This window comes from Gymnodraco acuticeps, unplaced genomic scaffold (genome assembly GCF_902827175.1).
Source record: "Gymnodraco acuticeps unplaced genomic scaffold, fGymAcu1.1, whole genome shotgun sequence".
In the NCBI taxonomy this organism is placed as follows: domain Eukaryota; kingdom Metazoa; phylum Chordata; class Actinopteri; order Perciformes; family Bathydraconidae; genus Gymnodraco; species Gymnodraco acuticeps.
The window spans coordinates 2,154,210-2,173,987 of NW_022989949.1; the positions used below are offsets into that span (position 1 = coordinate 2,154,210).

A 19,778-nucleotide genomic window follows, 5' to 3' on the forward strand; every position below is an offset into this window, starting at 1 on the left:
GGCCCTCTCCAGCAGGCTTCCGTCATGCTGTGGAGTACAACAAAAACTCGTAAAAAGATGTATACGGCTGAGGCTGAGAATTGAGGCCAAAACAAATCAGAAATGACAGAAAAAAAATAAAATTAAAAGATGGCCATTTTGGAAGCAAGAGCCAATCCAAAAGGTGAAAAGGAACAACAGCAGCCAAGCTACCACATCCAGCAACCCCCAAACAGATCCACAGCTGCAATCATTTCCATTAGCCGTTGCAATGGAAATATTTGGACTAAACATTGCTCTTCCACCTGCCAGCACCCAGCTAACATCACTGCCCCTCCACCCATAACATCACTGCCCCTCCACCTGCCAACATCACTGCCCTCCACCTGCCAGCACCCAGCCAGAGGAGAGCAAACAACAAAAACAAGCAAGGTGTCCCGTCATGTACCTGGAAGTTTGGGTTGGCAAAATGGAGTAAGAGAGGGACTTGAAAAACCTTGGTGGCTCTCTACTCCTGTTGTTACAGTTGTCTTGGTTACAGCTCTCACGTGTTTTTTTGTTGCCATTTCCACATCTTTAGAAAATATGAAATAAAAAATTGAAGTGAAATCAACCTCTTCTCTGGAGAACAAACTTTGATTTCTCTGTCTTGTGAGTTTGCAGTCTTGCAGTTTTGCTCCTCCACCTGTAACATCACTGCCCCTCCACCTGCCATACAGTAGGTTACTAACAAGATTACTTATATAATACAGTGATAGAATACATGTTTAGTATGCTTACTTATATAAAACAGTAGTATTAAACTTACCTTGTGTGTTCACTCTCACTTAAGTTCCTCTTCCTTTGCCATCAATCCAAAATCAGCTGAGCTGCAACATTATACAGGCAGGTAATAATCAACATAATCACAAGGACACAATATGGCTCTGCTAAAAACACTCACTCTTACACGCACCAAAGTTATATTTATCTAATATTTAACTCCCTCCACCCCCGCATACAATCCCGTTTAGAAGCCCCTCTTCTCTAATTCAACAACGTTGGACGAAATGAAATTAAGAGAACGGAATTTACAATTAAAAGGTTGTTCAACGTCTGTTGCTAACTTGCTTCGGTATCCTAGCTTGATCTGTTATCTGTAAACGTTCCCTAAATCTACTGATTTAGGGATAATCCACTGACATCCTTTAATACACATGTTCATTTGAATCAGATGTACTGATAATATCCGCAATATAAATCTTTAAACTTCTTCTTACCTTTAAAAGTCCGTCACGAACGGTCTATTATGCTGCAACTCCACAGCTCTGCTAGCCTTTGCGCTAACTTCCGGGGAACGAATGAGAGGCTCCACGATCCGCCATTGCTGTAAAAAAGTGGTCCATTGGAGTGAACGGAGATGTCATAACTCTTCTATTATACGGCTCTGGCCCAATCTAAAGCCCTCCCCCTCAACAGACTCATTACATATGATACCCTAGCCCCATCTGTGTGATAAGTACTAGGCTGCTGCTCAAAAACTAACGTACACTGGAACAAAAAGGCTCTACAAATACCCAAATCTCCAGCGTATCGCTCCGGTGTGGGAATGACAGCCTCTCGTAGCTGATGGAGGGGTGCGGCAGGAGGGGGGGGGGGGGGGGGCTGTTGGCTGTGCAGCGGGCTGCGGGGGAGAAGCCTGTGAGGTGAGCAGTTCTACCTGCGTGCCGATCCTTTGCACATTAGCGGAGAGGTTCCGGAGAGTCTCCACTGCCTCACGGAGAACTGTATCGTGATGCACCACGAGAGCGCCTTGATTGGCCAGGGCTTGGCAGAGTTCGTCCGCAGTCTTGGGCTGGTAGCCGGTGTCCGCTGGGTCCATACTGGCCAGATCGTTCTGTTACGGTTATCTGAGAGGACCCAAACGCAGGACACGGCAGAGTGTTACAAAGGTTTTATTTTGAGGAGAAGGAGCGTGGAGAGTAATCCGGTTGCTGGCGGCTGTTGAGGTGGAGGAGCGTGGAGAGTAATCCGGTTGCTAGCGGCTGTTGAGGTGGAGGAGCGTGGAGAGTAATCTGGTTGCTAGCGGCTGTGGAGGAGCGTGGAGAGTAATCCGGCTGGAGAGTAATCCTGGAGCACAAGAAGAACAGGTAAGAAGAACATTCAAGTGTAGCGGAAATAGCTAACTAATTCTAAGAAGACTGAGAGTTTTACCACTGGGGTTTAAACAACGATCTAGCGCTGATAGGTTGTGGAGCCTCCGCTGATATGCCATTAGTAATGGCTGATGGAAATCAGGTGTCAGAGGAGGGTGCCCAACTGATTGCAGCAGGTGGAGGTTGAGCCGGGAGCCAGGAGTGACAGCCACCACGCCCACACAGACAGGGGAAGGGAAAACACACACAAGGGAGGTGGCTAGAGAATACAACCACCACAAGAATTGAAAGACAACTATGTACTGCCATGCGCACATATGGAGTTCCTTGGAATCAACCTCTGCCAACACATCAATTAGTTAAGGTCATATTAAGTTCAAACAGGGTGAGCGGTATTACTTATATGTATAAAAAGCTGCAAGATAAATTAACCAGATACTGTATATTGGCATCTCTGCAGTATGGAACGCAGATCCAAAAAACTACACGCAGACTATCGATTGGAAGAGAATATGGAATAATATCTCAACATCGCGTAACCACAATCAACAATTGATACAGTATAAAATGATACACAGCACAGATATTACCTGTCAACCAGAAAATGCTGTCAATTAAGGACGATTCCAAGCCCCATGTGCCTTCTCTGTAACCAAAATACTATTGGCACATATGAACACATGGTTTATGAATGTACTGCAGTAAGAACGTTCTGGAAACAAGTTATTGACATTGTATCTGAGATAATTGGAGTTCACATACCCTTTAAATTGTTTTTATTGTAATACGATGGAAACCCCCACATACTTTATTTATTAAGCAATGGATATCATCCTTCCATGACCTACTAATCTCAGAGCTGTCAATCGCTTCTGCTAATAAGGCTAAGGGGGAAACATTAGAGGCTATTGAAAGAGCTGCTGATCTGGTAATATCATTCATGTAAATTAAGATTGTACATAATACACACCTTGGGGCATTTGCAGATTATTAGGAGTCAATCTCAATTCAGCTCAAACAGATGAAATGTTATGAAAAAATAAAAATGTAATTTATGAATGTATTTGATGTGGATAAATTGTTATGCTATAATATAAATAATGTATAATATAATAGATGAACTCAGACGATTGCCACCAAACATCAGATAGGATTTTCTGTGAAATGGCTAGATGGGTAGGAAGTGGGAGGGACGGGGTGGCATGGGAAAGGGACTCCCTATATTGTGAATAGATTCACAAACCAAAATGTCATGATTATTTTTGCATATAGACAATTTGAGGGATTTTATTCCCTTCTAAACATCTTAAATATATTAACTGCTAAAAAAACACACACAAATGTAAAAGTTTGATTAATAAAAGTGTGGCACATTCATGCAATTGCTTGCAAAGATTAGACATATTGCACGTTGGTTTAAAACTTAAAACGTTGGTACTTACAATGTCTGTGGTTATGTACTTTGTGTTATTTAAACATGTTCAGACTTATGAATGATTTCATATGTGGCTGTGTGCGTGTCAGACTTCATCTTCTCACACGTTCGGAAGAGATAGACTTAGAGGAAACAGGAAGTCTAGTAAATACCACCGATCGCTTTAGACTCTGATAAGTCCTTGAGGTTTTGTGTTTTTGGTTCTGATGAAGAGAGCTTCAAACCTTACTAATAATACAGATATACAGTACACATATATCAATATGTGATACATGTGGGAGGCCTATGTGTGTGATACAAATAAAAGCCTGCAGCTGTCTTCCTGTGATCAAGACTTCTATGACACTTAACTCCCCTCACTACTCCACCTTACCACAAGGTTCTTTTTACTGACCCATATTGTTCTGTAGGCACTGGAAAGATCTCAATATTATTTTTGCTGCTGCTTTTAATTGATATATTCATATCTCACACTGCACTGTAACTTTTATTCATGTACCCTTGTTATTCATGTTTTATTATCTTTGCTTTGAAATGAGTGTTTTAAAATGCCATTTTAAAATATGTTACTGCTGCAATATGTCTTAATAACTTTGAATTGCCTTGTGTTGAAAGGTGCTATATAAATAAACTTGCCTTGCCTCAATGAGCTGGAGGTTTCCTATAATTTCACTGTCTTTCAAATGTATGTTTCCTTTTTGTGTGCATTGTTTTGATGGTTATCGTTTCTGTTCACTGCACTGAAACTGAGCTCCTATGCTGTACCGATACAGATTCCAACAACACTGTAGCCTGGTTATTCATCTAGCCTAATTTAAATCAATGATTGCCATCTGAATACAAAGTTTGCATTAGCAATTTTAACCACTAGATGGCACTGTATGATCAGAGCGTATCCATTTCCCAAAAGAGATGGCCTTCTATTTTTGGTTTAAACATCAACACTGTGAGTCTCTTTTGTGGGACTCTGAAGGATTGGACTTAAAGGTCACCTATTATGCAAAAGACACTTTTGCATTGCTTTTATTCAAAAACATGTGTCCCCTGTGTGAAAAGAGACTCAGGAAAAAAGATTCACTCTCTTTTTGTCCTGATCCATTTATATAAAAACCTGTCTGAAAATGAGCTGATCAGATTTTGGCCACTTTATGATGTCATAACGATTTTTTGTCTTGAGTAACCATTAGCCAATCACCAACCAAGATAACCCCCCCCTCCCTCTTTTTAACCAAATATCTCGGTAGGGGCGTGAGGAGTGGCTCCTTATTTTCATCTAAAGTAACAGACAGCGAATCAGCACTTTTGAAACAGGGCTGAAACAGAGGGGATTATGGGTAATGCTACAATGCATGATCTGCTTGGTATTTGGAGCCAAACACTTCAGAGACATGTTTTGTATATATCTGAGACCTATTATATATTGATGAAAAACAGTATAATAGACCTTTAATCGATTAGTCTACTTGTATTCATCCCTGGTTTAAACTGACCTGCTGCTCTCTGGTGGGATAGTTCTCCCGTGTGGCTTTGTAGAAGGGCCACTGGTTATAGGTGTAGTCATACATCCACCCACAGAAATGGTTCCCAAAGTCAAACCCCCTACATCAGGGGTCTCAAACTCAAGGCCCGGGGGCCAAATCTGGCCCGCGACTTCATTTTATGTGGCCCGCAAGAGCTTGCAAATAATATCATACGTTTATAATACGTTTATAATATAATATGCCCATAAACTACATGTCCCATAATGCATCTCGTTTTGTGACATGCGCACTGAAGAGACTTGCAATTATTTGCCCTGGACTTCTGCTTTCAGATGTAGTTAATTACTAAGTTATTATCCTATCTGATAATAATCCAATTCAGAGGCAATAATGTAATATGATACATTATTTTATATATATTATATATTTATATAGTTACAACCGGCCCTTTGAGTGCAACCTTTATGCGAATGTGGCCCGCGATGAAATTGAGTTTGACACCCCTGCCCTACATGAACGAGTAATACATTAGTCATTTAAAAACGAAAGAGCACAATCTTTGTGTATGCATCTAAGTGTAGTCCAGACAACATATTTCTTACCAGAATGAATCATTACTGTTGATCAACAACTTTACCTGTAATTGTAACTGCTGTACTCAAAGTCAATCAGCATGAGTCTGTCAGTGGTGTTGGGGTCCTTGTCTTCCAGTATCAGAATGGCACCTGCAGCAGCAAAACAAGATTTTCTCTTAATAATAATAATAATAATTTCAGCCTCTGTGGGGTTAAGACACATTGACTTCTTCGGCTATAACTGAACTTCAAGAGTCACATTGTTTTGCACAAAGACGTGCTTTTTGTAGAACGTATATATGTTGGCGATTGAGAGGTTTTGAATGTGGACATTTTGTAGCGGCTCGTCTGGTCTTCAACCTTCCAACATTTTCTCACACCACGCCGCTCCTCCGCTCCCTTCACTGGCTTCCAGTAACTGCTAGAATCCACTTCAAGACACTGGTACTTGCGTACCATGCTGCGAATGGATCTGGCCCTTCCTACATCCAGGACATGGTTAAACTGTACACCCCAGCACGTGCACTCCGCTCTGCATCAGCCAAACGACTCGCTGCACCCTCGCTGCGAGGGGGACCCAAGTTCCCATCAGCAAAAACACGTCGGTTTGCTATCCTGGCTCCAAAATGGTGGAATGAGCTCCCCATTGAAATCAGGACAGCAGATAGCTTGCACATCTTCCGGCGCAGACTGAAAACTCATCTCTTTGGACTCCACTTCGAGCGATATAATTACTAACAAAGAACTGCTAACAGAGCACATGAGCCAGTTGAGTAGCACTTGAAATGTTTGGCTCTATGAAACCTGTTGTACTTATATGATTCTGTTTTCTTCAAGGTTGTATCTTCCTGGTCGAATGTACTTTGTAATTGTTAGTCGCTTTGGATAAAAGCGTCAGCTAAATGCAATGTAATGTAATGTAATGGACATGCTCAAATGTACTTTTGGTCTGGGTTGGACACTTAATTCCAATTTGAGGGACAATGTTGGCTTTATTAGATAACACAACTAATAGACAGGAAAGTAGGAGAGAGGGGACACGAGAGCCACGTGGGTGCCCTCAATAGTGGTACATCCTAAAACTTGTGGCAGTATGAAGAGAGACCTTATCTCATTCACCATGACAATGTCACAATGTACAAAGCCAGCTCTGTGACAAAATTGTTTTCCTAGATAAGTGTGGATAAACTTGACTTGCCTGTACGGAGGAAGAGCTGCAAAGCTACCCATATGAGCAAAAACTGTCACAGTAGATATATTGGCATAATTACATATATCACAATCAGCTATGTGTATATTTTGCAGTTTTCCACATATCTTTAATATGTCAGTTGAGATTCTAAGAGACATTCCCATTTATTAAAAAACTATTCCCCGACCGCCACCTTGTATTCTTCATATTCAAATACAGGAAGATGCATATGAATTTGAGCAGTTCCTATTAATAACTACAGCCAAGCCTTTCTTTGACTTATGGTTATAACTGCTAAGGGTTGATCAATTAGCCAAAGTTAGAAGTTTGAGGATTAAAGTTTACCTTCCGTGACGTCATTGTGGCAGAACACCACTGGCGATTTAGTCTCGGCCAGCAGCGCACTGTGGTGGAGGAAAGAGTCAGATGAGCAGAGTAGATGATGACAGAGAAAGGGAGAGGAAAGAAGGAGCTTGTCAGTGATGCATTTGCAGGCGGTGTTACTTGCTAATCATTAATACCAATTTTAAAGAAATTAGGCGAGTATAAAACATGATTTCCTAGAGACTACAGTTACTACACTGCAGCAATGACGGTATTTTATGTTTAATAATTATTCATTCAAATTGTACTGTTAAGAGGCATACTAGGCACAAATATACTGATTAATTCAAAGCATCTATGAATGTAACCCATACGATCACCCAATATGATCATTATGTGTAGGCTATTTGTGAGAAAGCTACTTTTTAATAAGTGGCAAAAGTGTTATTCAATTCTCCAGAAGCTTAGGATGATGTAACTACAATATGAAATATACTGAGGGGGGGTGGAGTGGTGCGTTTTTCCTGATTAATTTAATTGTTTACATCAAGCCAAGAAGATGGCGCCTTGAAGTCTCATAACTGTGTCAGAAGTCAGTGGGAGACTGCTACATATCTAAAAGATAAAACATGTGCTCATAGACAAACAGTGACAATAAACACTGTGCTGATTATCTATTGGCTGCTGAGGTCAGCCCACCTGGAAGACTCAGCTGTGAAGTCGTGGAGGGACTGGGACAAAGGTCAGTTATTAGACTGAAAAGGAAAATAGAGAGTGTCCTGTCCCAATGATTACATTCTTGTTAGCAACAAATATAAAACAATAACTGTATAGTTTTATTTATGTAACATATTGTTAGGTTTCCCGAGAAGTGACTGGAGATGAGAACCCGCTATGCAAGCACTAAAACTGAGACAGTGGTGAAGTGTCAAAAAAAGGCTTTATTTTGTCCACGACACTGACAAGGAGTTGACGAAGCACACGTAGAGGGAAGACGTGGAGCTGGGCTGACCAGGAGGGGAGGCTGGACGTGGCAGGCAGAGCGGCTGGAGTATGTGGATCTGGAACAGGAAAAACAAGCAGTACTGCAGATCCTCACACATATAATCATTTAGTTTATATATACACACACATACACACACACACACACACACACACACACACACACACACACACACACACACACACACACACACACACACACACACACACACACACACACACACACACACACACACACATATTTAGGTTTATTGTGCTGGTCCTTAAACGTCAGTAGTAGAGAAGAAGTAGAAGTACCAACTTCCTAAAATCTACACAACATCAGATTAGTTTCAACATTATTGTCATTGCACAGAATGTTGAGTGAAGACAATGGAATAAGGGTATGCATGTGCTAGATACAGTGTGAGCAGTTGAACAGTATTTACAGTGGGTAAATTACAGCAAATGATATGCGATGACTCTGACCAAACAACATCTTGTTGACACTTGGCTTAAGCAATAGTGATTGCATCATCGTGTTTCTACTTCCCCTCAAAATCAGTGTTTGACACTGACTGTAAAACTCTGAATCACGAGGGTTTGCATGTTCAATGATCCTCCTGCTAAGTTGTGATTTAAAAAAAGAGAAAAATATGATATTTATTGTATTGACGTTTTTGTCTTCGTACATGGGTAACTGCCAATAGTTGTTTTTTGTATGTATGTTGTATTTTATTTTAATTGTGATTATTTTTCAAACATTTTGAAAAAGATTCTGCTCCCTCACTGACACTGTTTTTCCTCATCTCTACTTACTCTAACTTTGAGGCTTTATTTATACTTAATGCCTAATGCATCACAATATTGCTTTTATATTTATGTATATTTAATTCCTGTGCCCCAACTCACCGTAGATTCTCCAGCTCAGCAGGCAGGTCTATTTTCATCAGCTTCTTGCACTTCTTCACACGTACACAATTAAGCTTCATCACTTGATCCATGTATCTAAAGGAAAAATAAGACATTACATCCAAAGCAGATAGTTCTAGTCAAAGAAGGAGATACCAAGATATCCTTACTTGTCAATGGTCCCAAAGAGCCATGGGCTCTTTGTTAAAGGGCATGCTCATTTCATGGAAACATGCCACCTTGGTGGCAATCTCAGCCGATATGGCAGGATCGGGAAGTTGATCTGTGCGCATGCGGGTATTCTGGAAAAACAGATAAAATAAAGATGATACCAATGCTTCCTCTACCTAAGGACCTAGCTCAAGTATTTTATGGATTTACATACTATCAATCAATCAATCAATCAATCAATCAATGTTTATTTATATAGCCCAATATCACAAATGTTACATTTGTCTCAGTAGACTTCACAGTTTGTACAGAATATCAATATGACAATACGACACCCTCTGTCCTTAGACCCTCACATCGTACAAGGAAAAACTTCCGGAGAAAACCCCACAGTTTAAAGGGAACATGGGAGAAACCTCAGGGAGAGCAACAGAGGAGGGATCCCTCTCCCAGGACGGACAGACGTGCAATAGATGCCGTGTGTAAATCGAAAAGACAATACATTTACAGCATAGGTAGACCAAATGTTTGGAAATGCATGTGTGTATAATAGGAAGATGAATCCACGAGGATGTCAGCAATCTTGTGGGAGCCATCAGTGAAGTAGTATGGTGAGAGTCTGGCAGGACCGCAGAGACAGGTTCAGCCACGACTCGAAGTTCAGGACTCAGATCCAGGACTCAGATCCAGGACTCAGGACCACAGCAACAGGATTAGCTTCGAATCAGCATCCTGGCGTAGATATGGACACAAAAAAGAGATTTGGGGGAAGCTGGGTTAATCGGAACATGAGAGTACACAGGTACAAACAGACAGCAGTGCTATCACATCAGGGCAAAGTTAATGTCATTACACATAGCTACAGTATATAGTAATTGGTCACTACACCACTACAACACGTGCAAACCAACTGTTTTGCTATCGTGTCTAAAGTGACTGATCACTTGCACTAAGGCTGCGGTTCAGTCTTTTTTGATTCCTAACTGAGCGAAATAACCTAAGTGGGAGCGAGGATAAGAGCTATTTATTACTCTGGACGATAAGGAAAGGAGCTTAACACTTCCTTTATTATCTCCATTAGCATAGAATACACTGTACCATCCTGTACGAAAATAAAGCAGATATGGGTATTAAATTAACACATCTTTCACTGTTGTCCACATTTATAGAGCCTACATGAAACAACATCATGAGAAGCCACACTCCAATGTTTAGACGTGTCTATAGAAGTCTAGATCTATGTAAAATTGTAGTTTTACCACAGCAGACCAAATTAAGTCCTGTTGGATTCTCCTTCACATCTTTCCTTAACTTAACCCCTTTACGTTTTTCACTAAGGTTAATGAAATGTGGTTATGAAAAGGACCTGTTTTTTTTATTCGCAGCCCAATACTGTCCTTCCCTAACTGGCAGCTGGCTCAGCCTTAGTATGCTTCAGTGATTCTCAAATGGGGGTACGCGGACCCCTAGGGGTACGTTGGGGTACTGCAGGGATACGTGAGATTTATTCCTAGAACCACCAAGGGGGTCCTCATATAAACATGTCAAATGTGTGTATTGTATTTTATAGTTTTGCATAATATATAATTGTGTTCATTGGTTTGTTAAACAGATATTACTTCAGTTGAAAAACTCCTTGGAAAAATCAGTTTAAATTGTTATTTTTTTTCATGCATAAAATGAAAATATCCTTAGTTTGTTGTAATGCATGCATGAAGGAGGTAATACATCACAAACTGAGGGAACATCACTATATTGGAATGATTTGTATAGGCTTTTTCGATCAAAAATGTTCGGGGTCGGTCAGGGGGTACTCGGCTGAGAAAATGTTTCAAAGGGGGTCCACTACTGAAAAAAGTTTGAGAAGCACTGGGCTACATGGTGTACCTGCTGCTCAAATTGAGCCCTGTGCTGTTTTTCACCTTGTACATATATATTTTAGTGCACTCATATCACATTGTTTATATACTTAAAATAGCATAGTTTAATTGGATTTTGGGTAGTTAAAAACCAAAAAACAGGATTAGGATCACTTTGATATCCGATCAAATCAGGAAATCAAATCCAAGCTTTAATCTGGATCAAATCTTCAAAACGGGTAGTTCAAACCGACAACACAGGATTGGGGTCAGTTTGATCCCAAACAACTGGATTATCCTGATCCCACCAGAGGGGTGGATTTCCAGTGGATTACAAGAGCAAAATGTACTGTACCATTTATTGTTAAATATGTTTCAATTTAAATTAGATGGCAAAGTTTGAAAGAATACACAATGTTTATGGTGGCCTATTTTGGTTTCACCAAATGTTGATGACATAAATGTGTATGCTCATAAAAGTATCACAACAAAGATTGTCGATCACAAATGTAATTTAGATTAAAGAAAAAATATCTTCAACAAAAAGAAAGTCCATCATCTGTCATCACCTTTCAAAAGTAATTGCGGACAATAGATGTCTCTGCAATGTGGTCTCTTGTCTTCCTTGTATTATTTTTCATATTTTAATGTAGCCTTTGTTTCTGCTAACAGAGGTGTTGACCAGCTGGGGCAACAAGAAAATTGGCGTAATCGAGTGTGACTATTAAAAAGTAAATCATTATTATAGTAATATTGACAATAACAACCGACCGTCGGGTAGCATTTGCTTGGCATTTCCGGGTATATCTCTACTGGTTGGGCCATGTTAACAATACCGTGTAACTGTCACGTTGGAAGGGACGAAATCGTGACATCTTCACGTCTCCCGGCATGGTAAATCGTCACATGTTCACGTCTTGCCGTGACACCGGGTTGCTTTTGATAGAGTTAAGCTTCCCACCTTAACTTTTTTTCTGTTTGTTTTTTTGCTTTGTATACATTGGTAATCTGTGCCTGTTTTGGTCAAACTGCAGATGTTTTGAGATGTGCCATGGAAATAAAGTTTGCATTGCTTTGAAGTCATGTGTGTTGAGTCATATACAGTAGTCATAATATGCCATTGTCAATGTCAATTCATAAGACTCGAAAACATAGTTCAGCAATTGGGTATTTATTTGAAACTCAATCACTTTTCACAAAACATCAGAAAAGGAGACTTCATGATAATGTAATGTTGTTACTGAATGAAGACCAGCTCCTTACTGCTAACAACAGTGGTCTCTTCTCTGGAGGCTTTCTGGACAGACACGTCTCTCCCTGTGTAAAATACATTCCAATGGTCAGTTGCTGTCAGACTTGAGGTTGAAAAAGACACAAGATGACATCAGACATCATACACCTTTGGTGAAAACATGTTCAGCTTTTTTGATTTTCAAATCATCTGCCATACACTTAAAAAACATGACTCTATAGTTTACTGTTTGTCACAAGTCTGCTTTATGTCTCCAGATTCAGAACTAAACATGGAGAAGCATCGTTAGTTATTGTGCTCCAAAAATCTGGAATATACTCCCAGAAATGTGAAGGTCAGCTGCAACGCTTACTATTTGAATCCAGGCTAAAATACTTTCATTTTGCTGCTGCTTCTAATTGAACTATTCATATCTTACACTGCACTGTAACTTGTATGCATGTATTTCATACCTGTGTTATTCTATATTAGCTTGTTTTATGTTTATTTTTAAACTCTTTGCTTTTTAATGACTGTTTTTAAAGCCATTTATAATGTGTTTCCACTGCACTATTTCTTAATGCTATTAATGTTTTTCATTTTTGTAAAGCTTTGAATTGCCTTGTGTTGAAATGTGCTATATGAATAAATTTGCCTTGCCTTGTGTTCATTTTACAGACTTCAGAGAAAAATAAAATTGGTGGTTTGAATATTTTCACAGTGAATATTGTTATACTTACTGCTTCTGAAGCACCTAGGTTCACAATTGTCTCCGACAGACGGTTGACACACGGCTGCTTCACAGTGGATATACACCTGGTCAAAAAATGTCATATATTATTCGTAATTATGAAGGTTATATGACAAAAAACATATACAAACTAAACTTGACAAAAGCCTTTGTCTTAGATAGTTAAATCTTATACCTTTTCGTTGAGAGGAATCAAAGCCTGTTGCTTTACACCTCCACCGGATACAAATGTGAACATCTTGAAAACAAAACGCCTGTGATGGGTTGGGTACATGAGTCCTGATGAAGCGTCCACAGGGACCAGAGTGGTCAGATAGCGGTCATCACGGTATGGGCAGCTATGGCAAAGAGAGTGAAGAATAGGTTTTGAGTATAGCCTCGTAGAAAGTTTTATAGATGCCTATTTCCAAGTAAAATCAACATTCACTCTTACCCATCAATCAGCAAGTCCCATTGAGGGAGACTTTGAGGGTAGGGATCCGAAGTTGCCCAGCATTTTCCAAGAGTCAATTTAATGTTGGGATCTGTCCTCTCCAGAATATGGACTTCCACATACACAGGGTCTCTGAGAACCTTTGTGACGGGGTAGTCAGAGTCAACGTAAAAGGAGTTGTAGGCCACATCCTCTGCTCAAGCAAAACAAATGTGGTTAGTGCACAGTCACTGCCGAATGAGACTGACAGCACACCATATGTCCTTTACACTAACCTTCCACACATCCCTTGACTGAACACTCTCCATTGGCCAGCACTAGCTCCACGCGCAGGGGTCCTGGAGCTGCCACTGGGAGTGGTGGAGGAAGTATGCCAACCTCGATAACTAGAGCCTCAATTGCGGTGCCAATGTATCTACACTGGACAAGCAGCCTGAGACAAGATATAAGGTCTATGTTAGTCAGTTAGTCAGAAAAGTATTGAAGTGCAGTTTGTCATATCACAATGAACTAACCCCAAACCATTGTAGAGAATTCAAGGTAAATTCACTGTATTCTATTGATACCACTGATTTGTCTGAATACTTGAGGCCTTAGCAGAGAATTAACTGAAGTAGCAACAGAAGTAGTCATCTTTCATGTTGTGACCACTCAGAGTTAAACAAATACAAATAAATACTCGTATTGACTGTCCCTGGTGATGGCTCCGTTGGGTCCAATAGCGACTTCATAAGAGGAGGACATCCGGTTCTCATAGATTATAACGCCAGGCTCCTCCTACAGTAGGTTGGCAGTATTTCAGTTTTACTACCAAACGAAAATGTATACTAATGACATTATACATTTAAAATAGTCAAAAATCCTTACCATCATGACAGTGCCACAGGCAGTGACAGGGAACTGGTAGATGGCAAAGGCTGAAGTAGTGCCAACAGAATGGCAGGTTTCGCCACCTCCAAGGAAGAAAACTGTCTCTAAATCGAGGTAGGGTAGGGTGGCGTCTTTGGCCACCACCACGATGAATTGACCATCCTTGGTGCACTGAAGGGTCACTGAAAACAACACAATTACAAGCAAAGACTATGGATCATGCTATACTCATTGAACACATTGTAATTACTAGAGATATACACGTATTTCTTTGAGGAGTAAGAAAAACACTAACCAGATTTTCCATAATAGCACATGTTTCCACCATAGCAGCAGTTTATAGCTTCACAATGTTCAGTAGAGATTCCAGGAGCTCCACACGATATCTTTTGATTGTCAGCAACTTCACAAGTTTGCTGAGACTGCTGAGGCTGATGAGGCTTTTGATGCCACGGTGGCTGTTTAGGCTGCGGAGGCTGCTGAGACTGCTGAGGCTGCTGAGGCTGCTGATCATGCTGCAGGGACTTCTGAGGCTTCTGATGTGGGTTCCATTTAGGGGGGGTTGTTGGATGCTGATGTGGGTTCCATTTAGGGGGGGGTTGTTGGATGCTGAGGTGGGTTCCATTTAGGGGGGGTTGTTGGATGCTGAGGTGGGTTCCATATAGGGGGAGTTGCTGGCTTATGAGGCTGCTGATGCCACTGTGGCTGTTTAGTATGCTGATCATGATGCAGGGGCTGCTGAGGATGCTGATGTGGGTTCCATTTAGGGGGGGTTGTTGGATGCTGATGTGGGTTCCATTTAGGGGGGGTTGTTGGATGCTGATGTGGGTTCCATTTAGGGGGGGTTGTTGGATGCTGAGGTGGGTTCCATTTAGGGGGGGTTGTTGGATGCTGAGGTGGGTTCCATATAGGGGGAGTTGCTGGCTTATGAGGCTGCTGATGCCACTGTGGCTGTTTAGTATGCTGATCATGCTGCAGGGGCTGCTGAGGATGCTGATGTGGGTTCCATATAGGGGGAGTTGCTGGCTTATGAGGATGCTGATGTGGGTTCCATATAGGGGGAGTTGCTGGCTTATGAGGATGCTGATGTGGGTTCCATATAGGGGGAGTTGCTGGCCTATGAGGCTGCTGATGTGGGTTCCATATAGGGGAAGTTGCTGGCCTATGAGGCTGCTGATGTGGGTTCCATATAGGGGAAGTTGCTGGCCTATGAGGCTGGTGAGGCTGCTGATGCCACTGTGGCTGTTGAGTATGCTGATCATGCTGCAGGGGCTGCTGAGGCTTCTGAGGTGGGTTCCATTTAGGGGGGGTTGTTGGATGCTGAGGTGGGTTCCATTTAGGGGGAGTTGTTGGATGCTGAGGTGGGTTCCATTTAGGGGGGGTTGTTGGATGCTGAGGTGGGTTCCATTTAGGGGGAGTTGTTGGCTGCTGGGGCAGCTGAGGCAGCTGAGGCCTCTTTGGCTGTTTAGAATGCTGATCATGCTGCAGGGGCTGCTGAGGCTGCTGAGGCGGGTTCCATTTAGGGGGGGTTGTTGGCTGCGGAGGTGGGTTCAGTTTAGGGGGAGTTGTTGGCTTCTGAGGCTTCTGAGGTGGGTTCCATTTAGGGGGGGTTGTTGGCTGCTGAGGCTGCTGAGGCTGCTGAGGTGGGTTCAATTTAGGGGGGGTTGTTGGCTGCTGAGGCTGCTGAGGTGGGTTCCATTTAGGGGGGGTTGTTGGCTGCTGGGGCAGCTGAGGCCCCTTTGGCGGTTTAGACTGATGATCTTGATGCCACTTTGGCCACTGCAGGGGCTCCGGATGCTGCTGAGGCTCCTGAGTCCACTTTACAATTTGAGCATCAGCCAGACAGCCAAGCAGGGCAACTGCCAAAAAAGAAAAAATCAACTTCATTGCATTGGCTTCACAGTGAACTGATTCGAAAGGAACACCAACTACTGTGGAATAAAAATTGTGCTATGCTGACTTTTATAAGGTTGGCCTATTGGTAATGTTGACGATGAGGACTCACATCCTATTTGCTACCCATAACTTCCAATCACAAGCTCCAGTGACTGTGGTGTGTGGTGATGCACTAAGGAGATTTAATGGATTGCCAAACAAGAAATTTCAGTGGACAAATAACATGAATTCTAGAGATATTGCATCGGAAGATAATAACAGCATACATGGTAGTAAACTCACTGTTGCATTAACATGAATATGTATTGATTAGTATCCAACCCATGCTTAAGAACCCCCTGATTGTCATTGAGCGTAAATGTCAGAATTTCCAGATTGTTTGTACAATACCAAAACAAAACCTTTCACAGAGTTTGTATGACCTGCAATGTGCAGGTCATCATGTATTTGGGCAGCAGGGCTCGACTAAACAAATACTTCTTCCTATCTTATTTGCCATTGATACAAACATTTAACTGAATTGAGGAGCGTCCATAAACAACTATTATAGCATGCAGATATGTCAAATGTAAAGAAATGAGTTAAGTTAGTGGCGTGTGCATATACGTCAAGCATTTCAACATTCTCTAGATGGCTGGATTCATGTAACATATACTAGCAATTTATATATTTATAGCATTCATGTCTGAACATCTTATTTCACATTTTCTAAGAACTTAGCTGGGGAAATATTGTGGGATTGGCACACTTAGTATTTCCCGTCAAACATAGAAAATTGTACGCAGATTCAGATCAGTCTGTACTTGGTTGACATAATAATTCATTTTTCTTGGATAAGCTTTTTTTCTCACTGATGCGGTAACGAAGATTTAGAGGTTGCATACAATTTTGTTGTCATTTTGATTTTAATAATTTGTTTAATAGCTTTGCCATTTATAAAATATGGATTTGTTATATTTGAAATAATTTGGTCAAAAAAGAGCACGAAAAAATGGAAAGCAAAGCAGATGAATAATTTGAGTTTATTGTAAATCACGTATCTGCAGGTGAAAATAAGGAAAAACATGTCATCACTTGACCTCTGTATTATTTTTCAATTTTGGGGTTCATCTAATTTTTCTCTCGCAGGAATATTTCATTTATAAACTCTTTTTACTTCTCAAGATCACCAATCTATTTGATCTCACAGTAAAGGTCATTTAGAAACATCAACCTGGAGTGGGACCATATTGATTTGCAGCTCTCCACAACATGTACTTTGGCAAAAATATTGAGTTTGACATTCCATGTTGAGGTAAGGTTGACCTAACCCAAGGGTCAACATAACTTTTTGTGACCAAGACCTTTGGAACTTTCAAAAGTTACTTTCAAATGATACATTACCATTACCATCACATTTGTGTCAGCATATCCACAGTTTTGTGTTCATAATACTATTTATTTATGCTGCTTGTATTTTTTCAGCATAGTATAACATGTTATGCATTAAAATAATAAATAATCCAAATCTAGTTGAAGATGCATCACCAGAGCTGTAGGCATTGCTTTCGTCAAAAGCAGCAATCATTTCATTGGCTTAGCATCTAAGATCATCAGGTCTGATGGGGAATGGCCAACAGAACGGGCGGGAATGTTGTGGAAGTAAACATGATAACTTATTATAAAAGTAGGTGCATGTCCATCTTCTTCACATTACCTAGTGAACTGTGTAGATCACTTGCTGTTGTGAAGCGATGGTGATAAAGTCCACTGTTGTGTGCCTTGTGGCACTGGCCTTGTTAGGCAGCTTATGTCATGCTCAATGGGCTGCGAGTGGTTACAAGCCGGCAGCACCATACAAGAAGCCAGCACCGAGACAGGAGCCTGTCAAACAGACGCCCCAACAGACTAAGCAGACATTTGAAAGACCTCTCACCTGGGTATACCCTGCTGACCCCACGCCTGACCCTGAAGTCGTGGTGCCTTTCGAGTTGAGATTTCCTGTTGCTGCTGCAACTGTTGCTGTCGAGTGCAGAGAGAGTATTGCTCACGTGGAAGCCAAGAAGGACTTGTTTGGGATTGGCCAATTTATCAACCCTGCCGACATTACCCTGGGAAACTGTGCCCCTGTCGCAGAGGACAATGCTGCTCAAGTGTTGATTTTTGAGACAGAACTGCAAAGTTGTCTTAGCACATTAACCGTAAGCTAAATACAAATGTCACTGAAAAATAAATGAAAGAGTGCAATGATTATTATCTAAAAATATGGTAAACCAATATGTTCATGTATGATGCCATTTGTTTGTACTAATATACATTTTTCCACTAGGTGACAGAAGATTACCTTATCTACAGCTTCACTCTGAACTATGATCCCACACCTCTGGCCGATGCTCTTGTGGTGAGGACCAGCAGAGCGGCAGTAATTGTGGAATGCCACTACCCAAGGTATTAAGACCATTAGAGGCGTGGCAATGAACATACAAACATATAATACATAACATAATATGACATTGAAATACTAACACATTTAGTAACTCCAGTAACCATGGATCACCAAATCTGATTACCTGTGGCGGATGCATATTAGAAATGACTTTAAGCTGCATTTTAAGAAAATCTATTTCATCATTTAGGAAGCACAATGTGAGCAGCCTTCCTCTTGACCCCTTGTGGATCCCATTCTCTGCAGTTAAGGTATCAGAGGAATTCCTTTACTTCACCTTGAGACTCATGACTGGTGAGTTAAAAAACAGTTTATCTGCAGAATGAACCTTTTACAGAGCTTTGATTAGAAATGTATATTTTGCAACACTCATTTTAATTTGATGTTTGATCAGATGGCTTTCAAAACGAGAGACCAAGCTTCCAGTATTACCTGGGAGACATCATAAATGTAGAGGCTGTTGTCAAGCAGTTCTTCCACGTGCCCCTCCGTGTCTATGTGGAGAGATGCGTTGCCACCATTGCACCTGACATGAACTCATTACCTTGCTATGTCTTCATTGAAAACAATGGGTGAGCTGGTTGATTTAAATTGATGTGTACAGTGAAAATTGATTATCACAAACAGAAGTTTGTCCTCTAATGTGTTTTTTCTGCATGCAGGTGTTTGGTTGATGCAAGGATCACAGGCTCTAGCTCTAGGTTCATGCATCGCACTGCAGAGAACAAGCTTCAGTTCCAGTTGGAGGCCTTCAGGTTCCAGAACGCTGAGAGTGGAATGGTGGGCATCTCCAAGACTGATTAAAAGATTCTGCTATACATCATAGGCAGGAAAAATACATATAATAATAACAACTTAACCACTCTCTTTTTCAGCTCTACATTACATGCCACCTGAAAGCTACATCCACTTTATGTCCCATCGATGCTGAACATAGAGCTTGTTCCTACATCAATGGGTGAGTCTGGGCTTCTTTGAAAATGTGTCATTGGAGTATTGATACATTATTAACTTTTCTTTTCTTCTCTTCTTCTTCTTCTTCTTCTTCTTCTTCTTCTTCTTCTTCTTCTTCTTCTTCTTCTTCTTTCCTTTCTTTCTTTTCTTTCTTCTTTTCTTCTTTCTTCTTCT

The 19,778-nt window shown here is 41.0% G+C and overlaps 2 protein-coding genes and 1 pseudogene across 6 annotated transcripts; 1 reads left to right on the forward strand and 2 right to left on the reverse strand.

The window, feature by feature from the left end:
* Window positions 1-2,040: 2,040 nt before the first annotated feature.
* On the reverse strand, window positions 2,041-9,307 carry LOC117542731 (annotated as a pseudogene).
* A 2,892-nt stretch (window positions 9,308-12,199) lies between these two features.
* LOC117542736 (zona pellucida sperm-binding protein 4-like) lies at window positions 12,200-16,270 on the reverse strand. 5 transcript variants are annotated; one of them, XM_034210570.1, is made up of 10 exons: window positions 15,823-16,270; window positions 15,118-15,612; window positions 14,625-14,870; window positions 14,327-14,511; window positions 14,139-14,236; window positions 13,735-13,892; window positions 13,460-13,652; window positions 13,202-13,364; window positions 13,016-13,091; window positions 12,200-12,361 (listed from the first exon to the last, which is right to left on the reverse strand). In XM_034210570.1, the coding sequence occupies exons 1-10, from the start codon at window positions 16,214-16,216 to the stop codon at window positions 12,282-12,284; spliced, it is 2,088 nt and encodes a 695-aa protein (XP_034066461.1). In that variant the 5' UTR covers window positions 16,217-16,270; the 3' UTR covers window positions 12,200-12,281. The 5 variants fall into 5 exon arrangements, with proteins under 5 accessions (XP_034066461.1, XP_034066459.1, XP_034066458.1 ...); XM_034210568.1 differs by having other exon boundaries at window positions 15,118-15,327; window positions 15,373-16,270; XM_034210567.1 differs by having other exon boundaries at window positions 15,118-16,270.
* Window positions 16,271-17,920: 1,650 nt separating this feature from the next.
* Window positions 17,921-19,608, forward strand: LOC117542705 (zona pellucida sperm-binding protein 3-like; the record flags this gene model as incomplete). The annotated part of the gene is given in 6 exon segments (XM_034210521.1): window positions 17,921-18,405; window positions 18,534-18,652; window positions 18,841-18,944; window positions 19,045-19,222; window positions 19,313-19,430; window positions 19,526-19,608. Coding segments are annotated over 6 exon segments (1,049 nt in total), but the record flags the coding sequence as incomplete, so codon positions are not given.
* Window positions 19,609-19,778: the final 170 nt, after the last annotated feature.

What these genes read in the sequence shown, in the direction of transcription:
- LOC117542736 (XM_034210567.1), bottom strand. Translation starts at nt 16,216, where the DNA reads ATGAAGTTGATTTTTTCTTTTTTGGCAGTTGCCCTGCTTGGCTGTCTG. An exon ending in GTGCTATTATGGAAAATCTG is followed by an intron (nt 14,512 to 14,624) that starts GTTAGTGTTTTT and finishes TGTTGTTTTCAG; the next exon opens with TGACCCTTCAGTGCACCAAG. An exon ending in ACCAGGGACAGTCAATACGA is followed by an intron (nt 13,893 to 14,138) that starts GTATTTATTTGT and finishes ATCTTGTCTCAG; the next exon opens with GCTGCTTGTCCAGTGTAGAT.